This window comes from Miniopterus natalensis, chromosome 10, assembly GCF_054644295.1.
Source record: "Miniopterus natalensis isolate mMinNat1 chromosome 10, mMinNat1.hap1, whole genome shotgun sequence".
Taxonomy (NCBI): domain Eukaryota; kingdom Metazoa; phylum Chordata; class Mammalia; order Chiroptera; family Miniopteridae; genus Miniopterus; species Miniopterus natalensis.
The window spans coordinates 9677075-9688574 of NC_142090.1; the positions used below are offsets into that span (position 1 = coordinate 9677075).

General features: G+C 46.3%; 1 protein-coding gene across 1 annotated transcript; it reads left to right on the forward strand.

The window, feature by feature from the left end:
* The first annotated feature begins 1232 nt into the window (after positions 1 to 1232).
* Positions 1233 to 7937, forward strand: ZC3HAV1L (ZC3HAV1 like). The gene is made up of 4 exons (XM_087820992.1): positions 1233 to 1610; positions 2695 to 2830; positions 5268 to 5526; positions 6756 to 7937. The coding sequence occupies exons 1-4, from the start codon at positions 1240 to 1242 to the stop codon at positions 6890 to 6892; spliced, it is 903 nt and encodes a 300-aa protein (XP_087677118.1). The 5' UTR covers positions 1233 to 1239; the 3' UTR covers positions 6893 to 7937.
* The last annotated feature ends 3563 nt before the right edge of the window (positions 7938 to 11500 follow it).

The following is an 11500-nucleotide window of genomic DNA, read 5'->3' on the forward strand; positions in this document are numbered from 1 at the left end:
AAATAACTCACTTTTGGCCAGATTTATTAATTCCACCTGTGGCAGGAGGGGGGTGCTTTCCTGGTGGCCTCAGCTTTCAGCTCAAGTTTCTTAGGCTCCCCTTTTGGCTTCTGCTTGAATGCCTTCTCCTCGCTGGCTCCTTGGGCTGCCTCTTGGGCTGCTTCTGGCCGCCTTCCCTGTCAGACACGGTGCCCGCCGTCCCTTCCCCAGGAGCAGACACTTCTTCCTTCAGTTAGACCCCTTCCCCTTCTCCCGTCCCTTCGTCTATAGCTAATATCCTTTCAGACCGGCTTACATCTTGCTCCCCACATTTGACATATGAAAACGCTTGCAAGCCCTGGCCCCCCCTTACTCAGTTGGTTAGAGTATGGTCCTAAGCCAAGGTTGTGGGTTCGATCTCCATCAGGGCGCATACAAGAAGCAATCGATGAATGCATAAAGACATGGAACAACAAATCCATGTTTCTCTCTCTCAAAAAAAAAAAAAAATCAAAACAAAACAAAACAACAAAAACAAAGTCTTGCGAAACTCCAGCAGGACAGACACATTGCCCTTCCTACCTAGCATGCCGCTGGTGGTTTAGACTTCATGCTCCAACACTGGTCTTATGTTTTTGCAACCAAGGGCCTAATAAACCTTTTCTTTTATTTTTATTTTAAAATCTGCACCCTCGGGAGGATATTTTTTTCCAGAGAGAGTGGAAAGGAGGGAGAGAGAGAAACAGCCATGCGTCACATCCAATTGGTCGTCTCCCACGCGTGCCCAACGGGGGCTGGGGACCGAGTCTGCAACGGAGGGCCGTGCCCCGTGGCTGGAATCGCACCAGGGACCCTCAGTCCTCGGGCCCACGCCCCAACCACTGCGTCACACCCGCTGGGTCATCACCCTTTCTTTTAAAAAGGCTTCCGTCCTGGAAGTTAAATGTTTTTGTTTAACTCACTTTACCCACTTCATCTTCGCGGCCCTTGCCAGTCTCTCCAATCCTCGTTTGCTCGCGTGTCGCGACGCCCCGACCGCACCAGTCCCCGAGGCGGGGGCTCCCCGGATCCGCGCCCCGCAGGCGCACGCGCTCGGCGAGGACGGTCCCTGCGGGCGCGCGCCCGGGGCCTCCGGGGGCGCACGGCCGCCGCCCTTGGCCAGACGGCGCGGGGTGCGGGTGCGGAGTCGCGGACGTGACGGGGCGGAGCCTGCGGGCCGCGGCTGCGGGGCGGGGCGGGGCGCGCAGCGAGCCCGCGGCCATGGCGGAGCCCACCGTGTGCTCCTTCCTCACCAAGGTGCTGTGCGCCAACGGCGGCCGCATGTTCCTGCAGGACCTGCGCGCCCACGTGGAGCTCTCGGAGGCCCGGCTGCGGGACGTGCTGCGCCAGGCGGGGCCCGACCGCTTTCTGCTGCAGGAGGTGGAGATGAAGGAGGGCCCCTGGGACGCCGAGGCCGAGGTGGCGGCCGGCGCGGGCGGCGCGGGCGGCGGCGGCCCCTTGGCCTGGAGGGTGGTGGCCGTGTCCTCCGCGCGCCTCTGCGCCCGCTACCAGCGCGGCGAGTGCCAGGCTTGCGACCAGCTGCACTTCTGCCGCCGCCACATGCAGGGCAAGTGCCCGAACCGCGACTGCTGGTGAGGCGCCGCGGGGGCGGGGCGCGCGGGCCGGGAGCGGGACCCAGAACAGATGAAAAAGGGGGGTCGGGTGTCCCGGGGCCGGCGACCCCCTCAGGGAGGGCGGCAGGGAGGCCTGGGGAAGGGGCCCCGCGCGTCCTCGGGGAGGCCTGCCCTGCGCTCCCAGCCCCTGCGCTGCGCCTGGTTCGGTCGCCGCCCCCGCCCCTTCCCCGGGTCCCCCACGGCCAGGCCGCGGTAAAGCAGGATTGGGACTTTGGAGTTCATACCCCAGGGGTCCTCTGCGGGGCATTTGCGGATCCCATCCGATCCTTGGCCCCTTGATGCAGAGATTGCCTCTTCCCGCATAAACACAAGCTTTCCCGAAGGCAGTCCTGCCTGTGCGCTCTGGGTTTAGAAAGACCGGTGGAGTCCGACCCCCAGGAAGGAAATGGAGGGGTGGATGATTTGGGAGAGGTCGCCTGAGGCTGCCTTGGTTTACTCAAGCTCCCCAAAGCGGGGATGGGGGGCAGCTTTCTTTTTAACGTTGGTGGCCTGTCGAGTGGGCAGCTGTCTGCGGTGGAGAAGGCAAGTGCAGTCACCTGCAAAACAGGTGGCCACCTTCTGTCCAGGCGGGTGACCGGGGAGGGGGGCACCCTTGGCTTTACAGCATCTTCATTGAAAATGAAAATGACCCTGGGAGGGGAGTTGCTCGACCTAGTTTTCTTTTTTAAAAATATGTTTTTATTGATTTTTAGAGGGAGAGGGAGAGAGAGAGAGAGGAACATCAATGAGAGAGAAAAATCGTCTGTCCAGTGCCTCCTGAACGCCCTCTGCTAGGAATTGAACCCGCAACCCCGGGCATGTGCCCTGACCAGGAGTCGAACCAGCAACCTCTTGGTTCATGGATTGCCGCTCAACCGCTGAGCCACACCACCCGGCTCAACCCAGTTTTCTTATTACCGGAGCTTATTAGGCGGTGGTACCTGGGGTTCCTGGCAAATTGTTTATTAACATCACGTGCAAGCTGAAAGTGGCCCTAGGCAAAGACTTGGGCAGACTGTTCTTTTCTTCACCTGGGCTTCTGATCCAGAGCTTTGTGTTGTAGGTCTACCTGCACCCTCTCCCACGATATCCACACACCCGTCAACATCCAAGTTCTGAAAAACCATGGGATTTTTGGCCTCAATGAGGCCCAGCTTCGGATTCTGCTGCTACAGAATGACCCCTGCCTTTTACCAGAGGTGAGTCAGCAAGGAGCCACCCTCATATTGTCTGCCCCTGAAAGAAGTCAGGGGACAGCAGGACAGCCTGAGGTGTATGGGGGTGGGGTGGTGACCTTTCTGGAGTCTCTTATGATTTTACTGGACTTTGATACACAGGAAGTGATGGACCCCGTGGTACAGAAATAATAGAGGTTACTGGTTTTCTGAGTGCTTACTAAATGCTAAGCAATTTATATGCCTTAGTTCATTAATAATCTGCTCGAATTTTATAGGTGTGGAAGCTGAGTCTCAGATTAAATAACTTGCCTAAGGTCACATAATAAATGGTAGAGTTGAATTTACATCTATGAAGCCTGTGTTTTGTGAATTGCCTATTTATTCTTTTGCCCATTTTTTTAATGGAGACATTTGTCTTTTCTTGTTAATATATATGATGTCTAATGATAAAAATTCCTTTTCTGGTCATATTTGTTACAAGTATTTCCCCCATTTACACTTTTTGGGGACTTAGATATTTATTTTAATTGCTTTGGAACAATTTCGTTTCAAATGCTTAAAAATACCCATTATAACTGCTATAATGGTGAAGTTAGTATGTTTGTGTCTGTTTAGCTGGACACAAAAATTTTTTAAAAATAAAATAGTTGGAATCCCAACCCTGGCCAGGTAGCTTGGTTGGTTGGATCATCGCCTCCCATGTGCCAAGGTTTCAGGTTCCATCCCCTGTCAGGGCACATGCAAGAGTCAACCAATTAATACATAAATGGGTAGAACAGCAGGTCGATGTTCCTCTCTCTCAAATTAATATATAATTAAAAAAATAAGTTGGAATCCCAAAATAAAATTTAATAAGAGACCACTAACTATTAAAAGTAGAGTTTTCTAATCTGGCACAGTGATTCTGTCACACTCCCAAGTTGCCAGAAGAGGGGTGAGAAGAAGGGAGGGGTTGGGAAAGGGAGAATGGTTCATAATTGTGGTCCCATCTTAACTCTAAGAGATTGCAGGGTCTAGAAGGAAGGAAGGTCCCAAGGCTAGGGCCTTTGGCTCAGATGGCAGAGGCTGCCCTCAAGGCGGCAGTTTGTACCCACAGGCAGCACCGGAGTCAGCCTTAGGAGCCAGGTTTCTTCTTGGCATCCATCTCCTTTGTCATTTCTTCACGTTTTGAGGCCAGGTTTGGTATGTCAGGAGCCAGGTACATTCCAGCCATGGTGCCAAGAGGTACACACTGTCTTATCTTTTTTGTGTATGAGGTTAAGATCTATTAGTGGTTTCAGGGCTGACAGCCTGACCCATCATTATAGTGGTCCCCACCGGGAGGGTCTTGGTTTGCCTGGGACAGACCTGGTTTACATTAGTTGCCCTAATGTAATTATTAATAGTGCTCCCTAAAAAAAATGCCCTTGTTTGGCCGATAAATGACCTGTTCACACCACCGTCTAGGTTGGTTTCCCTGGAGGCAGAACCTGACATAGGGATTTAGGTGTGTGTGATTTCTTGAAGGAGGGCGCCTTGCAAAAACTTTGTAAGGTAAAAAAAAGAAGGAAGCAGGTTAGAGGGAAGGAAAAGCTACAAGCAAGGCAAAATCAGGCCCTAACTTGATTCATGACAGGGCTCTGGAACAGAAAGTACACTGAAGAATTGGTCTAGCCTTGAGGCAAGTGTCCAGCCTTTAGTAACTGCGGAGAATTCCCTTAATGGCTACAGGCTTGGGGAAAGGGGGGCAGGTCAACCGGGGGTCAAAGTCAGAGAATGGTCGCTGTGTGTTAGTAGCACTGGGGGAGATCTGGAGGGAGTACTGTGACACTACCCATCCGCCTTTCACCCAGTGATTTTTTTGTTTTGTTAATTGTCACCTGAGGATATCTATTTTTTTCCATTGCTTTTCAGAGAGCGAGTAGGAGGGATGGGGGATGGGAGAAATAGATCGATGTGAGAGGGACACATCTAATGGTTGCCTCCCACACTTGCCCGGACTGGGGGCAGGGATCGAACCCACAACTGAGGTACGTGCCCATGACTAGGAATCGAACCTGAGACCCATTGGTGCACAGACCAACGCTCTAACCACTTAGCCACACTGGCCAGGGCTCACCCAATGATTTTTTTTTTTTTAAATATGTCTTTATTGATTTCAGAGAGAGGAAGAGAGGGGGAGAGGGAGGGATGGAAACATCAATGATGAGAGTCATTGATTGGATGTGAGCCCGCAACCCGGGCATGTGCCCTGACCAGGAATCAAACCCCGATCGCCTGGATCCGAGGTCAATGCTCAACCGCTGAGCCACGCCCGGCCGGGCTCACCCAATGATTTTAACAGCCTTTGATAACCAGAAGTTGCCAGTTAGAAAATCTGTCCTTTTTATTATTATTATTATTATTATTATTATTATTATTGGCTTAAAAAAATACAGTGCAAACCAATGTTTTCAGTGTTGCCTCATTTCTCTGCCAGGTGTGTTTGTGCTACAACAAAGGTGAAGCCCTGTATGGTTACTGCATCCTCAAGGACAAATGCAACAAGTTTCATGTGTGCAAGTCCTTTGTCAGGGGCGAGTGCAGGCTTCCGAAATGCAAACGGTCGCATCAGCTCATTCATCCGTCATCCTTGAAACTGCTGGAGGACCAGGGGCTGAATATTTCCAGTGTTGTTAATTTCCAGATAATCTCCACCTACAGGCACGAGAAGCTGCACAAGATGCTTGAAAATAAAGGTGAGACTGCCAGAGGGCGGCAAAGCTCCATCACTGATGTAGTTTTGACCTGAAAGTGAGTCTGGGGAGAAAGCACTTCATGTGTTTAGTGCTCCTTGGGGAGTTGGGGGTCAGGAAGTAGGTAGACCAGTCTTAGCTTCATTAGGAAAACAGAGGAGGGAGGTGGGCCAGTGACTAGGAAGGTAAGGGTAATGTGGGATGGTTCTCTTTTTTTTAATTGTTAGGAAATTTTAACCACATCGCAGAAAAATTTGGATGATAGAGTAGAAATAAAAATTGCATATGACTTTACTCATTTTAATGCACAGTAATTGTTACCATTTACTTGCAAGCCCTTCAGTTTTGTTACTGTACGAAGACTAGTCCAGTTGCGGTTAAAGTGTGTATTGCTTTAGCCTCTTAAATTGTCACTTTATACAATGTCATAACCATCTTCCCATTTCACTGCTTAGTGTGTCACTGTTTAACGTTTATAAAGTATGATTTGGTGTTCTTTTCAGTATAGTGCATTCAGGTTACTTATTCTAGTAGATTTGCCTGTAGCTGAAAATCAGTTTCACTGGGTGAAGGCTCAGGAGAATTGTTGATAGGAAAACCAGATAATCAAATTAGAGTCCCTAAGCTTTTACTATGGACTTTTCTTATGTTGGGGTGGTAGTGGCCGACTTCATGGGCAGGTGGTGTGAGGGTAGGGAGGGCTCTGCATATACCAGTGTTGGAGGCTATCTAGGGAACCCTGAATGATGGCAGGGACCTTCTACTCTCAATTATGTGTAGGGCTTGTCGTTATTTTCTTTTTCTTTTTTTTAAATATATCTTTATTGATTTCAGAGAGAGGAAAGGAGAGGGAGAGAGAGAGACAGAAACATCAATGATGAGAGAGTCATTGGATCGAGCCCACAACCCGGGCATGTGCCCTGACCGGGAATCGAACCCTGATCACCTAGATCCCAGGTTGACGCTCAACCGCTGAGCCATGCCCGGCCCGGGCTCTGTCGTTATTTTCACCTGTTCTTGTTTAGTGGCTCTCGCCTAACTATGAAATAGTTTTTTTCTGCTTTCTCTGTGTGTGTGTGTAATATATTTTAAATCCAGAAGACCCAGACTCTCCAAACCCACAGTTTTGTCTGAGATCTGATGTGCTGGACTGATGCTCCCAATAGAAAGTGCGATTTAGAAACGATAAAAGGATGTCTTAGGAAACCTTACCTTTTTCCACTTTCTTTCAGATAATTCAGCTGCTTCTGCTGAGCATCCACAGGGCCTTGAGAAACAAGGAGGGCCCACTCCTGGGGCTGCAGAGGCCCGTGCCCTGGCTCCTGCTCCCGCCCAGTTGGCCAAGAAGCCATGCGCAGGTAAACCGTAGAGGACGCCTGTCTGTGAAGTAAGAAGAGGCTTGTCCAACTGGAAGGTCTGAAAACAAAGCTGCTGTTGAGCTTTGATTTGTAACCCTTCATTCATTGAATTCGTTCTTTAAAATACCTACCTCACAGGGTGTTGTGAGAATGGAAGAAGATGGGAAACAAGACATTGTCAGATTTCGAGGACAAGATTGGGGATGTGGCTGGACACTGAGCAGGCAAAGAGGCTAGCACCTGAGTGCAGATGGGCTCAGTGCCGGGCAGGCCCTGGAGGTGGCAGCTCCTGCCTGCGGTTCCTGAGCTTCCCCCCGCTGCTGGCCGAGCTCTTAGAAAGGCTGGTGTCTGCTGACTTGCTCTGTGACCCAGCCACGTGTTTTTCTGTGCCTGTATTTACAGTGCGAGTACATAAACTGCATATTCTGATTTTTATTTTTTCCACTTAATATGCCATAAGCATCTTCCCATATTGTGCACATTTATCATGCATAATCATTTTTATGCACAGATAGCACGAATATATCCTAGTTTACTTACCTGTTTTCCTTATTCTGGGATATTTTGATTTTAACGAATTTTGCGTATGACTTAAAATCCACACAATATTGAATTTTTAAACTTAGTCTTTTGCTTAGCTTATTGTTAAAATGATACTGTCTTTTGATTTGTATTTCTTTAAATTTACATGCAAGTGAGTATTTTCTGTGTCTGTAGGTCTTTATTTTGTGCATTTTGCATGTGCCCTTTAATGACTGGGGCATGTGATTACCTCCTCTGTGCCCATGGGGGATCACCTTTAGTTAGGCTTCTTAATTTTTATAAAAGGATGTCAACCATACTGTGCTCATATAATATCCAACTCTTGTGGCGATATCCTCAGGCAACACAGAGAGTGCATAACTTTTGGGTGCTCACCAGAGATTTCTACCTCACTTCTACTCTGCTGTTAGGAAACTTTGACCAAAGCCCAGTTGCTGTGGTTTGATGGATGTGTAGTTCATCCATTCCTCAAAATTGTATCCATTCTTTTTTTTTTTAAAATATGTCTTTATTGATTTCAGAGGGAGGAAGGGAGAGGGAGAGAGAGGAACATCAGTGATGAGAGAGAGAGAAAGGGAAAGAGAGAGAGAAACATTAGTGATGAGAGAGAGTCATTGATTGGCTGCCTCCTGCACTGCCCCGACTGGGGATCGAGCCCGCAACCCGGGCGTGTGCTCTGACCGGGAATCGAGCCTTGATCTCCTGGATCACAGGTCGATGCTCAACTGCTGAGCCAAGCTGGTCGGGCTGTATCCATTCTTTTATGGATCAGGATGGAGCATCAGATCTCTATATACCTCACCCGTTTCCTGTTGACTTTCCCTTCCTCTCCTCTCTCTTCCCCCACCCAGACGTCTTCATTGATCAATGCTGAGATGTTTGGTTCTTTGTTTTAATCAAAGGGTATCACAGAGGAGCAGCTTTATGGAATCCTCCCCCATGTTTGCTGTCGTAACATCCCTGAATGTCCGTGTGTAAAGTGTTTCTAGAAATAGTTAACTGTCCTTCGGTAACATGATGTTTGAGAAATAAGGGCAAGGTAGTGAGCTTTTCATAAAGCTAACTTTATTTAATTTAGAAAAATTTTTATCATGAAATTCTGTCTTATCTGTTGGGGAAGGTGTCCAAAAAATGTCCCTTGTAAAGGGAGAAATTGCTGCGTTTGCTCCTAACGGACAGTAAAAGTCACGCAACTTTTGATCACCTTTTCACCTTGGTTGTCAACAGTGGTGTTTCTGAAAGCCCTTGCATCCTGCGTCTCGCGTTTCTTTTTTCCTAGTTCTGATTTCTCTTGGTGCTAATTTTATAAAAAAATTATTTTTACATTTTATTATCATCATTTACATGATAATCCTTTTACTGCATATAGTTTTGTTGTAAGCCATCTTCAGTCCTTAATGGAAGTGGTATAGTATATAAATGCATATCCTTTACATTAAGAGACCTGGTAGACTTTTATATTATTGTGTTTCTTTTATACATCTTACATTTACGTGTTTATATATGAAGTTATTGACCCTCTGTAATCTTTGTTGCAATATTTTATTCAATTCTATAATATTCCATTTTTTAAAAGTATGTTTTCATTGATTTTAGAGAGTAGGGGGGAGAGAGAGAGATAGATATCAGTGAGAGACATCGATTGGCTGCCTCCTGCACGCCCCCCATTTGGGATCTAGCCCGAAACCTGGGCATGTGCCCTGACTGGGAATCGAACTGGGAACCTCCTGGTTCATGGGTCTACACTCAACCACTGAGCCACGCTGGCCGGGCAAAAATTCCATTTTGATCTTAATCCTTTGGTATTCATACTGTAGAAATATTTTATGTGATCATACCTGTCTTTTTTATTTTCATGTGATGATGAGCTGTTACAGAGTTACCACTTTGGACTTGGAGATAAGCTTTCTTTGGCGATTTATCGGGGCTTATAACATCTCTAGGCTCCACAAATTCATCGTATCCTGAAAATCAAAGGGTTACCTTTTCTCCAGACTCTGCCTCCCTTTGTTATTTTATTTTGGAGTGTCGCCACCTAGTGACTGAAGCCAAAAACCTGCCAGTTGTCCTAACACTCTTGTTTCTCTTTGTTGCCAGTATCAAATTGGTTACCAGGTGTTGGAGATTTTTCCCCCTCAAAAACCTTTCAAATTTTTATGCTTTTCTGCCCCTTTCTTCCCATTCCCTACGCTGTTTCAAACCCTCATCACCTCTTACAGAACTCGGTGATTTTCAAGTCACGTCTTGTGAGTTTTTTGTGGGAGCTGCTAGGGGACTCCCCTTCAATGCTGGTAGCCCCGTTTTAATTTCTAATAGACTTTTGTGGATTTCATTGATCTCCTTACCACCCTTCTCTCTGCCTTCCCTTCTGCTGCCTGGTTGATCTTTTGAAATCCAGTCCCAATCATACTGCATTTTCCTGCTGTCACCTTTATTGGTCCCCATCATGTAGGGTAGGGGTCATAAATTCGGGTGGCTCCAGGGCCCAGAAAGGTGAGTTGGTGGATGAAGTAAGCTGGATGTGAGAGGAATGGGGGAGAGGAAGTGCTGTGGCAAATTGTCCCATTGAAAGGGGCCAGCTGCCTCGTTTCCATGTGGGGAAACGTGGTCCAGTTTGTCATATGGTCCAGTTCGACAAAAGAAGCCAGAAATCCAGATATTTATGAGAAAAAAAATTTTTAAATTTTTTTTTTTAGTGTATCTTTGATTTCAGAGAGAGGAAGGGAAAAGGGGGGAGAGAGAGAAACATCAATGATGCGAGAGTCATTGATCAGCTGCCCCCTGTATGTCCCCTGCTGGGATTGAGCCTGCAGTCTGGGCATGTGCCCTGGATCGAGCTGTGATCTTCTGGATCCTAGGTCGATGCTCCACCGCCAAGCCACGCCCGGCTGGGCTATGAGAAATTTTATGATTTTTGAATATTGAGTTTTCATAATGCAGACCAATATCGTGTGTACTGACCTTGCGGTTTTTGGAACGGGCCGTTTGATCTTGGGACTGTGTTTGTAAGTTCACTTCCTCTATATCGCTCTTCTTCCCTCCACCTGCCTTAAAACCTGGTAAAGTGAGATTCTTTACAGTGCGAGCTAACCTTTCCTGGCCCCGAGAGAGTTCTCGAATCTGTAGCATAGCACTTACTTCCTCACGTTAGTGCCTTGTGTTTTCATTCCTTAGCGTTGAGCAAAAACTTTATTCTTCTCAGCAATTCTAGCACTTGGTAGTTAGATATTTTTTGGCATATAACGAGTTAAGCTCAGCATTTGAATCCATTGGGTCAGTCTCATATTGGTCTACACTGGTTTTTTTCTTCTCACATATATGTTTTTAATATTCGAAACAATCTTTTTCCCCCTAAGGAATGTGTGATACAAGGTAAACATCTTTTTAATGCTTCAGTTTGAATTGTCTAGGTCTGGAATGAACACTTTAAGAAAATATTTCTTTTAGTGAATTGCCTTTGTTCTAACAGTGTTATTAGGAGGCCTGTTTGTTTTTTCTAAAATCATAGCTGCAAAAATATTTCTTTTCTTACGTATCTCTATTTTGCGTTAAATAAAATGGTGATAAAAAGATATTTTTTGATACTGCTTCATTAAAACAAATGCTATCTACTTAAATACCATCTGTTGTTTGTTAGAAGCTTTTGGTAGGAATTGGTATCTTTTGATATAATCATATAATTTGTATCATTTAAGCCACCCAATATGATTATATTAATGGTTTTTACTACATTAAAACATCCTTAAATTTTGAGTAAACTCTACTTGATTATGGCATATTCTTTTGATATATTGTCACCCAATTGGTAACTTTTAAGTGTATACATCTATACATTTATAAATAAAATTCATTTATATTTTATGTGTGTGTATAGTAATTTTTTGTTTTCTTTGCTATATACTCAAAGTATTTTTTTCTGAGTGCTTTTTTGAGTTTTTGTAAGTTGATTTATAATGTCATTTTTATTTTTTCCAGCTTTATTGACATATAATAGACATATACCATGCGGGTGTGCAAGGCTATGATTTGATGCATGAATGCTTGCGAAATGATCACCACAATAAGGTTAGTTAGCA